The following is a 13,820-nucleotide window of genomic DNA, read 5'->3' on the forward strand; positions in this document are numbered from 1 at the left end:
CCAGCACCAGGTGCTGCCTTCACCACACCAGCACCAGGTGCTGCCTTCACCACACCAGCTCCAGCTGCTGCCTTCACCACACCAGCACCAGGTGCTGCCTTCACCACACCAGCACCAGGTGCTGCCTTCACCACACCAGCACCAGGTGCTGCCTTCACCACACCAGCACCAGGTGCTGCCTTCACCACACCAGCACCAGGTGCTGCCTTCACCACACCAGCACCAGGTGCTGCCTTCACCACACCAGCACCAGGTGCTGCCTTCACCACACCAGCACCAGGTGCTGCATTCACCATACCAGCACCAGGTTGTAGCATGATAATCACTTCTCTTCCCCATTAAACGACCTATGGCCATATCCGAAATGTGAAGCAACACATGAGAGAGAGCGAGAGATACGTATGAGACGCATCCACACACTGACAACGTTGGAGGGTCAGAGAGGGTAAATGTAAGAGGGTGAGGAGGAGGGGAAGTTAGGGATTGGATGACTTAAGAAATCGTAATGACACGATTGTTCAATCCCGGCCGGGGGTATGGTTTAGGGATTGGATTTTTCAAAATGTCCCCCCCAACTTCACAGCGCTGAGGGGAATTTTTGCGAGTGAGGAACCAACCTAAACTTAATAGTAGTTTTTTCCCAACTTTAGCCGAGGTGAACACAGGCTGGCGCCGCTTTCTAATAAATTTTGGATATCAATATGACTAACGTTGGGAGATCAATATGACTGATCAATGTCTGACCGAGAAGTCGTCATAAATTTCATTCTTCTATGTGCTGATTATATGTGTATTAACGTTCTAATAACAACAAGATAAGTAGATCTACCTCTGTATTGTGTAATTGGTATTCCAAAGTTTTCAAAAATTTGAGTTGCGAAATAATGAAAAATTAGATAAATGAAAAAAAAAAGTTAGAAATATTGCTGAAAAAATCTAATGTAAGATAATGCAAAATTGAATCATATTAATTTATTTGTTAGAAACTGTGAAATGAATATTTCGGAAATGTGGGAAAATTATGAATAGCCAGTCAAAACATATGAACCAGTTACTTATATACATGGATAAAATAATGAGAATGACTGGAAGATATAGTAAATGGAATTCACCTGGTCTGAACTTTACCTGACCTGAAAAATTTTCACCTAGTCTGTACTAACCTGAAGTTTTTAGTTTAATATCTTTATTATGCACCTCACCTGATGTGAATAGGATTTATCTAGTCTACTTACCTGACCTGAATAGGATTCGCCTAGTTTACGCTCACCTGAAGTGAATAGATGTGAATTATTATGTGAACAAATTACTTGCAGGAGGTTTACATGGTATTACTTGAATTATTACCTGCAAGTAATTTGGGTGAGATAAGTGGGACTTAAGTCATAGTAGGTCATAGGACTGTAACTCCCTCGATGCCCAGTTCATCACCACTCACACAAAAAGCTAGACCAGACATTAAATTAATAATTACAATGTTGAACCAGCTACTCTGGTAAATTAAAATTGTGGACTGTATATGATTAGGCTTGCTGGGTACACAAAAGAAATTCGTATTACCAATTACCATTTAATTACTGTAGATGGATCACACCACAACTCCTGCCTGACACCTAGACACTACACTGGTCAGTTAGAGATCTAATTGAAAGGACTAATGGTGTACTTACCTGTGAGTGGTCACAACCCTTATCTTCCACACGCAATTCTTGAGGTCTCGCAAATTTCCTGTTCCAATTCTCAGCAAAGGACATACACGGGTTCCTATTACAAGTTCAGGCCGGAAAACTCCAATTTGGCCACGAAGACAATGGATTATTAGCTGAATTTTCCACAACAACCAGTGCCCACAAATTATAAATGGCATCTTCCTGTGTCACTCCTCCAGCTGTTCTACATCCTCCCCTCACTCGAAATTTCTTGAAGGGTGCATAGAGCATCACATTTTAATACATAATTATATTTATCAAATTTAAACACTTTAAATGTAAGAAAATTCAAAATTTTCCACAATAGGATTCATCTACCTACCTGACCTGAATAAGATTCACCTAGTCTGTACTCACCTGACCTGAATAGGATTCATCTAATCTGTACTTTTCCAACCTGGCTGGGATTCACCTAGCCGAATCTCGGCTGACCTAACTAATCTTGCTCGACCAAGCCATCATTGCTCAGGTACATGGACTGTCCCTATTTACATACTGCTAGAATAATAATCCCAGGCAACACGGAATTTGCAGTATGTGTATGAAATCTTGCAGCCTCGATCCTCCTGCTAATCGCGAGACAAACATGTTATATAACTATGCTCACTGGTAATTTATCGTGTGTCAATTCTGGTGGGAGCCTCTATTGTCAATCAAACAATTCTGTCGAGTAGCACTTTCTAAATAATAATAATCTAATGGTAGAAGATAGCATGGAGTGTTTTGAACGTTACTTTGTGATGAGCTAGGGGTAGAAACTCTTCCATTATGTCATATGTTGTGATCTTTAGTCTTGAACGAGACGGGCAAGTTAATGCCTCACTAGCTGGATAATTTTTTAAATTTCTCGTGGCATATAAGATATCATTAATATGGGTTCTGTGGCCTACGCTAATTCAACGTTCGTGTCACAACAATTCAGAGTGTAGCTGTTCTGGGGCCCCACTGTTGTGCTTATTGTGCAGTTCAACTCTCCAGTCATGTAGAAGCCAGCTACTTCAGCCAAGGTGACGTTATTTCAGCGCACTTGGCTGAGTGACAGACTTTCACAAACTCTGGTCGTGACCACTTGTACTCTGAGTGATTCTTGGTTGCTCAGTTTCATTCTTTCATTTCTAATCATTAACATTGTACACAGTGTAAGTATTGGTGACAGAATACATGGGTAAAGAAATCTACCCCTGCTGTTCGTCTTGCCCTGCTGATTACCTTGTTTTCTGACTTATTTACTACTAGGTGCTATAAACTTTTAGACTGCCATCTGTGTTCTTAATAGGTAGTTTGGTTATGCCTTCGTCTCGCGGTAATGGACGGAGGGTAGAGCCTGCAGCGCTCCTTGCACTGAAATAGTCACACAGGTTTAAAGCTTCACAGAAAGAGCAAAATACATTATTAAGTACTGCTGTAGACTAACCTGGTCTGTGCCAAGCGTCCAAACTGTGATCCTCGTTACGTTGCTCTGGTCGCAGAACTGTGAGAGAGGAGAGGAAGAGTCAGGGAAGACTATACAACATATTCTCACACCATCAGTTATAGTCCTGAAGTCGGTGAGAGAAGCGAGTCAAAGAGGCATCAACAACACGTTCTCACACGATCAGTATAGTCCTGAAGTTGCTGAGGGAGTGAGAAGAGTGAGCAAGAGAGGCATCATCAACACGTTCTCACACCACCAGTGATAATTCAGAAGTAAACACTGTCTGGCGCAGCTCGACCAAGACATTTCTTCACTGATTTCTTCTAGTTAAATTTACTTGACATCGTACACCGTAATAATTATTTAATATTATTATAATTAATGAGAAAGCTGTAAACCCGGACGAACTTAACAGTGCCTGGGAAATGCACAATAATTATGTTGAATTTAAGGTAGACGAAGTTAGGTCTCATATCTTGAAACAAAACACCCTCCCGAGCACCGGAGGCCCTCTTATAGCATGTGCTTTTCCTAGTGTAAAATGAGAGGAGCCAGTTTAATCGACCCCTGTAAACACAAATAGGACAGTCCACAGTTACGTACATTTCAACAGATAAATATTTATCCCTTCGTGTTAATGAAATCAAATATATCATTAAACACTCACATCCAATTATCACAGCACATGTGTTGTTAACCTCTGTATATTGCATGTGTAGTGTGTGTGTTCACACATTATGCCTATTAACACACACACACACACACACACCACCTCTCCCCTTAGCCACCTACCCCTCCCCCAAACTATCTAACCCCTCCCTCAAACACCTCTCCCCCTCCAATAACCATCCTCCCCCTCCCCCATAACCATCCATCCCCACTCCCCATAACCATCTATTCCCCTCCCCTAACCATCTCTCCCCCTTCCTTCTGTGGAGCAATGGGGCAACCTAGAACTAGGATGAGAACAAAGGGCCCGAAGGGCGAATCTGGGAGGGAGGACTGGGAGGCAGAGCTCAAAAAAAGGGAGGAAGACTGGGGAAGGAGGCTACATGAGCTTACAAGGAAGATGGAGGAGAGGTTAGCAGCAGAATCCAGAAGATGGGAGCAACATGCCACAGTAGCAGAAGCCAAGATAGAGATTAGAAGAGGAGCTGAGACATCTGAAACAGCCTAGAGACAAAGATATTACAGAAGTAGCATCAGCAATGTCTACATCAGACACAGACAATGGGTCTGAAGGGAGCATGGAAGCTAAACTGTATGCAGAGGTCCTGTCAAAGACAGGGAGCACACTAGGACAGAATGAGAGGTTGGAAGACATTGAAGGAACTAGGACATGTGCAGGGACCTTACCAGACACTTGTGGGGGCCAGGAACAGGTGAGCAGGAAGGACAAACCAATGAGCATAGGGGCCACAGCTAGGGAAGGGACTGAAGGAAGGAACACTCCATGGGAAGGAACAAAAACACCTCAGAGGATGCAATGGGAGTCACAGTGGGAGGTGGAAAGGGAGAGATCAGTTTTTGTCTATGAGCTAGACGAAGCTAAAGGGGAAACTTATGAGGAAAGAAAGCAGGAGAAAAAAGCGATTTGAAGGTATCATGAAGGTGATAGGCGAGGGAGACATGACCCAGGTGGCAAATTTTCGGAGAATCGGGTGGTTCACAAAGAAAAGGAATCGGCCTCTCAAAGTAATTTTCAAGGCAGAATCAACCCGAACCATGATCCTGCAGGAGAAAGCGCGGCTGAGAGGCAAACAGGAGTTCATGAGTGTGTACCTCGATCGAGACAGAACACAGGAGGAAAGGATGATACTGAAAGAGAGTGCAAAATCGAAAGAAGGAATGGGAGGAAATGAAAAAGGAGAGCAGAATAACCCAGGAACAGGTGGAAGGACAAGCACCCTCCCCCAGAAACACTTGCAGAAGGACTCAAGCCACTACACCCCCAAGGCAACTGAACAATCCAACCAACCATCACACACCGATCCCTCTGTTCCCTCCCCTCGCACCACGAACCTTACCCCTACAGCAACCCCCTATGGGAGCTCTTCCTCCACCTCCACTGCAACCCCCCACAGGCCCCCACCAGGGCTCCTGCTCTCCCATCCCCAGTATTCCCCCAGGACCACAGTTACAGTATTAGAACAGAAGTTGAAGGTTTGGTACACAAATGCGGATGGATTAACGAATAAATATGAGGAATGGCAAGAAAGACTCAATGAGAAGTCCCCAGACATCATAGCAGTTACAGAAAAAAAACTCACAGAGACAATAACAAATGCAATCTTTCCACCAGGATACCAGATCATGAGGAAAGATAGAAGGGGCAGAGGGGGAGGAGGGGTTGCTCTGCTCGTAAAAAAACGATGGAAATTCGAGAAAATGGGAGGCATAGACGAGACAGGAGAAAGGGACTACATAGTAGGTACACTTCAGTCTGGGGAGCACAAGGTGGTCATTGCAGTGATGTATAATCCACCACAGAACTGCAGGAGGCCAAGAGAGGAATATGAAGAGAGCAACAGAGCAATGGTGGACACACTTGCTGAGGCAGCAAGAAGACCTCACTCCAGCAGAGCAAAGTTGCTGGTTATGGGGGATATCAACCACAGGGAGATTGAATGGGAAAACCTGGAGCCACATGGGGGTTCCAAAACATGGAGAGCCAAGATGTTGGATGTGGTGCTGGAAAACCTCATGCACCAACATGTTAAGGACACTACCAGAGTGAGAGGGGAGGATGAACCAGCAAGATTGGACCTTGTGTTCACCCTGGGCAGTTCAAACATTGAGGACATCACGTATGAGAGTCCCCTAGGAGCTAGTGACCACGTGGTTCTGTGCTTTGAATACATAGTAGAGTTGCAAGTGGAGAGAGTAACAGGAGTTGAATGGGAAAAGCCTGACTATAAAAGAGGGGACTACATAGGGTTGAGGAACTTCCTGCAGGAGGTTCCGTGGGACAGAGAACTGGCAGGAAAGCCAGTAAATGAAATGATGGAATATGTAACAACAAAATGCAAGGAGGCAGTGGAAAGGTTTATTCCCAAGGGCAACAGAAACAATGGGAAGACCAGAACGAGCCCCTGGTTTACCCGAAGGTGTAAGGAGGCAAAAACGAAGTGCAACAGAGAATGGAAAAAGTACAGAAGGCAGAGAACACATGAAAATAGAGAGATCAGTCGCAGAGCCAGGAACGAGTATGCACAGGTAAGGAGGGAGGCCCAGCGACAGTATGAAAATAACATAGCATAGAAAATCAAGACTGACCCGAAACTGTTGTATAGCCACATCAGGAGGAAGACAACAGTCAAAGACCAGGTGATCAGACTGAGGACAGAAGGTGGAGAAATCACAAGAAATGATCAGGAGGTATGTGAGGAGCTAAACAGGAGATTTAAGGAAGTTTTTACAGTAGAGACAGGAAGGGCTCTGGGAAGACAGCACAGAAGGGAACATCAAGAGGGAATATACCAACAAGTGTTGGATGACATACGAACAACCGAGGAGGAGGTGCAGAAGCTGCTAAGTGACCTTGATACCTCAAAGGCGATGGGACCGGACATCTCCCCATGGGTCCTTAGAGAAGGAGCAGAGATGCTATGCGTGCCCCTAACCACAATCCCTTGAATCCCTTGAAACTGGGCAACTACCTGAGAAATGGAAGACAGCAAATGTAGTCCCCATATTTAAGAAAGGAAACAGAAATGAGGCACTAAACTACAGACCTGTGTGTCTGACATGTATTGTGTGCAAAGTCATGGAGAAGATTATCAGGAGGAGAGTGGTGGATCACCTGGAACGGAACAAGATTATAAATGAAAACCAGCATGGGTTCATTGAAGGCAAATCTTGTGTCACAAACTTTCTGGAGTTTTATGACAAGGTAACAGAAGTAAGACACGAGAGAGGGGTGGGTTGATTGCGTTTTCCTAGACTGCAGGAAGGCCTTTGACACAGCTCCCCACAAGAGATTAGTGCAGAAGCTGGAGGATCAGGTGCATATAACAGGGAGGGCACTGCAATGGATCAGGGAATACCTGACAGGGAGGCAACAACGAGTCATGGTACGTGAAGAGGTATCACAGTGGGCGCCTGTGACGAGCGGGGTCCCACAGGGGTCAGTTCTAGGACCAGTGCTATTTTTGATATATGCGAACGACATCATGGAAGGAATAGATTCTGAAGTGTCCCTATTCGCAGATGATATGAAGCTGATGAGAAGAATTAAATCGGGTGAGGATGAGGCAGGACTGCAAAGAGACCTGGACAGGCTGGACATGTGGTCCAGAAACTGGCTTCTCGAATTCAATCCTGCCAAATTCAAAGTCATGAAGATTGGGGAGGGGCAAAGAAGACCGCAGACAGAGTATAGGCTAGCCCGCTAGGTGGACAAAGACTACAGACCTCACTCAGGGAGAAAGACCTCGAGGTGACCATAACACCGAGCACGTCACCGGAGGCACACATCAACCAAATAACTGCTACAGCATACAGGCGCCTGGCAAACCTGAGAATAGCGTTCCGATACCTTAATAAGGAATCGTTCAAGACACTGTACACTGTGTATGTTAGGCCCATACTGGAGTATGCAGCACCAGTCTGGAACCCACACCTGGTCAAGCACGTCAAGAAGTTAAGAGAAAGTACAAAGGTTTGTAACAAGGCTAGTCCCAGAGCTCAGGGGAATGTCGTACAAGGAAAGGTTGAAGGAAATCGGACTGACGACACTGGAGAACAGAAGGGTCAGGGGAGACATGATAACGACATACAAGATACTGCGGGGAATAGACAAGGTGGACAGAGATAGGATGTTCCAGAGAGGGGACACAGAAACAAAGGGTCACAACTGGAAGCTGAAGATTCAGACGAGTCACAGGGACGTTAGGAAGTATTTCTTCAGTCATAGAGTCGTCAGGAAGTGGAATAGCTTAGCAAGTAAAGTAGTGGAGGCAGGAACCATATATAGTTTTAAGAAGAGGTATGACAAAGCTCAGGAAGCAGAGAGGGAGAGGACCTAGTAGCGATCAGTGAAGAGGCGGGGCCAGGAGCTGAGTGTCGATCCCTGCAACCACAATTAGGTGAGTAATTAGGTGAGTACACAGCAGTATGAAGAGAGACGATGAAGCTCATGGAGCAGAGAGCGGCCCTAGTAGCGACCAGCAAAGAGGCGGGGCCATGAGCTGTGACTCGATCCCTGCAACCACAAATGTTTGAGTACACACATACACAGGACATACATAGTGCTCAGTCTGAATAAATGGCTTAGAAAAACGACAAGATGAAGAACAAGACTTGTGCTGTGCTTGGGAATCTTTATTCTTGAATAAAGATCCGCGAGTGTTGCACAGACGTCTTATTTATCACAGTGCTCAGATAGTGAGAGTTTAATTTATAAGAAATATCCAGGAGACACTGATGGCAGGAACGGTATAAGAAGTATCCAGGAGACACAGATTGGAGGAACGGTATATGAAGTAGCCAGGAGAGACAGATACCTGGAGATACCTGGAGGTTATTCCGGGGATCAACGCCCCCGCGGCCCGGTCCATGACCAGGCCTCCCGATGGATCAGGGCCTGATCAACTAGGCTGTTACTGCTGGCCGCACGCAGTCCGACGTACGAGCCACAACCCGGCTGATCCGGCACTGACTTTAGGTATCTGTCCAGCTCTCTCTTGAAGGCAGCCAGGGGTTTATTGGCAATTCCCCTAATGCTTGATGGGAGGCTGTTGAACAGTTTTGGACCCCGGACACTTATGGTGTTTTCTCTTAGTGTACCAATGGCGCCCCTACTTTTTATTGGCGGCATTTTGCATCGCCTGCCCAGTCTTTTACTTTCGTAGGGAGTGATTTCTGTGTGCAGATTTGGGACCATTCCTTCCAAGATTTTCCAAGTGTAGATTATGATATATCTCTCCCTCCTGCGTTCCAACGAGTACAAGTCAAGTGCTTTCAAACGTTCCCAGTAGTTAAGGTGCTTGACAGAACTTACACGTGCAGTAAAGGATCTCTGTACACTCTCTAGATCTGCGATTTCACCTGCTTTGTATGGAGATGTTAATGTACAGCAGTATTCCAGCCTAGAGAGAACAAGTGATTTGAAAAGGATCATCATGGGCTTGGCATCTCTCGTTTTGAAAGTTCTCATTATCCATCCTATCATTTTCTTTGCACGTGCGATCGTGGCACTGTTGTGATCCTTGAAAGTGAGATCCTCAGACATTACTACTCCCAGGTCCCTTACATTATTTTTCCGCTCTATTGTATGGCCGGAGTCAGTAGTATACTCTGTTCTAGTTATTATCTCCTCCAGTTTTCTATAACGGAGTAGTTGGAATTTGTCCTCATTAAACATCATATTGTTTACCGTTGCCCACTGGAAAACTTTGTTTATATCTTCTTGGAGGTTAACCGCGTCCTCAGCAGATGACAGCCTCATGCAGATCCTAGTATCATCCGCAAAGGATGATACGGTGCTGTGGGAGAAACGGTATAAGAAGTATCCAGGAGACACAGATGGCAGGAACAACGTCAGAAATTTCTGTTTGAGCTTCAAGATAGTGACAAGTGGAACACAGTCAAGTGGTGGTGGAGACTGAGGCCTGGTCACAGACCGGGCCGCAGGGGCGTTGACCCCCGGAGCTCTCTCCAGGTATACTGACATCCGTCCTAATGGAGAAATGTCAGCAAAATCGATATTTAATACTTAAAAGGTAGGGTCAGGAGGTATAACTCTACCCCTGCAAACACAAGTGCGGGATGTTAGGTAAATAAACACAGTTGTAACTAATGTGACATTTGACTGCGGCAACATTTCGCCGCAGTAAAATGCCGTTACTAACGGCTTGAGAAAGCTCCTGGAGAGCGAAACGTTGAAACAATAAAATGTCACATTAGTTGCAACTGTCTCCATTTGCTTAACATTTTGCTGGCAATTCCAGGATTATTACCACTAAGGAAGTACACGGCCTGCTGGGTCACTAATCAGTAATTATTGTTTTTATATTCATGGATACGCTAAATTCGTAAGGGATTATACAGCACCAGATGAAAAGGAGGTTATCAAGGTTGATCCACGGATGAGGATAGTTGAAGCAATTCCTTGGATCAAATGTTTATCGCCAGATTTAAGGCGCATTTTTGTGTAACCAGCAAGTCCCCTCAGGTGGTTGTTGGCAGGGAGGTTGTTGGCAGGGAGGTTGTTGGCAGGGAGGTTGTTGGCAGGGAGGTTGTGGGCAGGGAGGTTGTGGGCAGGGAGGTTGTGGGCAGGGAGGTTGTGGGCAGGGAGGTTGTTGGCAGGGAGGTTGTGGGCAGGGAGGTTGTTGGCTGGGAGGTTGTTGGCTGGGAGGTTGTGGGCAGGGAGGAGGTTGGTAGGGAAGTTGTTCACAGGGAGGAGGTTGGTAGGGAAGTTGTTCACAGGGAGGAGGTTGGTAGGGAAGTTGTTCACAGGGAGGTTGTGGCAAGGAAGATAGAGGGAAGGGTGACTGTTGGCTGGAAGGTTGCTAGTTATGAGGTTACCGGAAGGTTGCTAGCTATGAGGTTGCTGGAAGGTTGCTAGCTATGAGGTTGCTGGAAAGTTGCTAGCTATGAGGGTGCTGGAAAGTTGCTAGCTATGAGGTTACTGGAAGGTTGGTAGCTATGAGGTTGCTGGAAGGTTGATAGCTATGAGGTTACTGGAAGGTTGCTAGTTATGAGGTTTCTGGAAGGTTGCTAGCTATGAGATTGCTGGAAGGTTGCTAGCTATGAGGTTACTGGAAGGTTGCTAGCTATGTGGTTACTGGAAGGTTGCTAGTTATGAGGTTGCTGGAAGGTTGCTAGCTATGAGATTGCTGGAAGGTTGCTAGCTATGAGGTTGCTGGAAGGTTGCTAGCTATGAGGTTACTGGAAGGTTGCTAGTTATGAGGTTGCTAGCTATGAGGTTGCTGGAAGGTTGCTAGCTATGAGGTTGCTGGAAGGTTGCTAGTTATGAGGTTGCTAGCTATGAGGTTGCTGGAAGGTTGTTAGCTATGAGGTTGCTGGAAAGTTGCTAGCTATGAGGTTGCTGGAAGGTTGCTAGCTATGAGATTGCTGGAAGGTTGCTAGCTATGAGGCTACTGGAAGGTTGCTAGCTATGTGGTAATATTTCGCCGCAGTAAAATGCCGTTACTAACGGCTTGAGAAAGCTCCTGGAGAGCGAAACGTTGAAACAATAAAATGTCACATTAGTTGCAACTGTCTCCATTTGCTTAACATTTTGCTGGCAATTCCAGGATTATTACCACTAAGGAAGTACACGGCCTGCTGGGTTACTAATCAGTAATTATTGTTTTTATATTCATGGATACGCTAAATTCGTAAGGGATTATACAGCACCAGATGAAAAGGAGGTTATCAAGGTTGATCCACGGATGAGGATAGTTGAAGCAATTCCTTGGATCAAATGTTTATCGCCAGATTTAAGGCGCATTTTTGCGCAACCAACAAGTCCCCTCAGGTGGTTGTTGACAGGGAGGTTGTTGGCAGGGAGGTTGTTGGCAGGGAGGTTGTGGGCAGGGAGGTTGTGGGCAGGGAGATTGTGGGCAGGGAGGTTGTGGGCAGGGAGGAGGTTGGTAGGGAAGTTGTTCACAGGGAAGAGGTTGGTAGGGAAGTTGTTCACAGGGAGGAGGTTGGTAGGGAAGTTGTTCACAGGGAGGAGGTTGGTAGGGAAGTTGTTCACAGGGAGGTTGTGGCAAGGAAGATAGAGGGAAGGGTGACTGTTGGCAGGAAGGTTGCTAGCTATGAGGTTGCTGGAAAGTTGCTAGCTATGAGGGTGCTGGAAAGTTGCTAGCTATGAGGTTGCTGGAAGGTTGCTAGCTATGAGGTTACTGGAAGGTTGCTAGCTATGAGATTGCTGGAAGGTTGCTAGCTATGAGATTGCTGGAAGGTTGCTAGCTATGTGGTTACTGGAAGGTTGCTAGCTATGAGGTTGCTGGAAGGTTGCTAGCTATGAGGTTGCTGGAAGGTTGCTAGTTATGAGGTTGCTAGCTATGAGGTTGCTGGAAGGTTGCTAGCTATGAGGTTGCTGGAAAGTTGCTAGCTATGAGGTTGCTGGAAGGTTGCTAGCTATGAGATTGCTGGAAGGTTGCTAGCTATGAGGTTACTGGAAGGTTGCTAGCTATGTGGTTACTGGAAGGTTGCTAGCTATGAGGTTGCTGGAAGGTTGCTAGTTATGAGGTTGCTAGCTATGAGGTTGCTGCTAGGTTGCTAGCTATGAGGTTACTGGAAGGTTGCTAGCTATGAGGTTGCTGAAAGGTTGCTAGCTATGAGGTTGCTGGAAGGTTGCTAGCTATGAGGTTGCTGGAAGGTTGCTAGCTATGAGGTTGCTGGAAGGTTATTAGCTATGAGGTTGCTGGAAGGTTGCTAGCTATGAGGTTGCTGGAAGGTTGCTAGCTATGAGGTTGTTGGAAGGTTGCTAGCTATGAGGTTGCTGGCTAAGAGGCTGTTGCCCTCTAGGGTAGTGAACGGAGATTATGGATGGGTGACACTAACATTTACTACCTCTCCTTCCATTCTGCCTCTGGTCTTCCTTCCCCTCCCGAACATTCTTCTCCCCTCCTGAACACACACTCCCTCCCGAACACCCCTCTCCTCCCTCCCGAACACTCTCCCCCTCCCGAATACACTCCTCCCTTCGGAATACTCTTTTCCCCTCCTGAACACTCTCCCCCTCCCGAACACTCCCCCCTCCCAAACACCCCTCTCCACCAACGTAAGGTTACCCGACTACCAGGATTAGTCTAACAATTAACTGTGGCAACCTTTATAGAGGATATCGAAACACAAAACAAATTAATTTTAATTGGATCGTCAACTTGCGGACCCCAATGGAAGGCTGTGGATCATTGTCAAGCTTTTCATAATTATTCAATAAATTTTGTTGCAGGTCTGGCTGAATTTTTGACTACTGGTGGAAGAGAGAATGGGAGGAGCAGAAGATAGAGGTTAAATAGATGTTAGGTAGAAACATGGAATGGAGAAGAGAGGAATGTAGTGTTAGTAAGCAGACGATCGGTGGGTGAGAGCTGGACTTTAATAATAATAATAATAATAATAATAATAATAATAATAATAATAATATCTTTATTTCTACAAGTACATTTACAAGGTATACAGATCATAACTGACATCAATAACATATTACTATATACAAAACAACTTATTATGCAGAACATTTCGTGCAAATTATTTTAATTTTGTCTCCCAGGATGCGACCTGCACCATGTCTGCTAACACCCAGGTATGTATTTACTGTTAGGTGAACAGGGACAGCAGGTGTCTTAAGGAAACATGGCCGAATTTTCCACCCGTACCGGGTATCGAACCACGGACCTAATATGTGAGCCGAGTGCGCTAGCAATCGAGTAACGGGACATTAAAATAACTGTATGCAGTTCCGACAGGAAGATGAGTAAGACACAGTACTTGGGTAGCCTTATTGTCGAAATTATTCACTTGCTCAGCAGGCTTCTTCAGTCGAATACGAAGGTGACAATATTGTAGACAGCGGAAGCGGTTGGGAAGTGAAGATGACGTTATCAGTCCGTCAGCCTTGTAGTAGTAGTAGTTCGGAGGTGGTTAGGAGTTTTGATGTTGCAAGTTCAACTTGCTCTCCAAATGGTGAGGAAAATATTTTCAGATTTGTAGTAAAATGTATACAAAGTAAAAGGACA

At 45.5% G+C, this 13,820-nt stretch overlaps 1 protein-coding gene across 1 annotated transcript in view; it reads right to left on the reverse strand.

Moving 5' to 3' along the window:
• LOC128696484 (lachesin-like) overlaps positions 1-13,820 on the reverse strand; it is a 344,218-nt gene that overhangs the window by 9,179 nt on the left and 321,219 nt on the right. Inside the window, exon 7 of the mRNA XM_070094758.1 lies at positions 3,124-3,180. Within this exon, the coding sequence (XP_069950859.1) occupies positions 3,124-3,180 (57 nt within the window). The remainder of the gene's footprint in view (positions 1-3,123; positions 3,181-13,820) is intronic.

Source organism: Cherax quadricarinatus, chromosome 47 (assembly GCF_038502225.1).
Source record: "Cherax quadricarinatus isolate ZL_2023a chromosome 47, ASM3850222v1, whole genome shotgun sequence".
Classification (NCBI taxonomy): Eukaryota; Metazoa; Arthropoda; class Malacostraca; order Decapoda; family Parastacidae; genus Cherax; species Cherax quadricarinatus.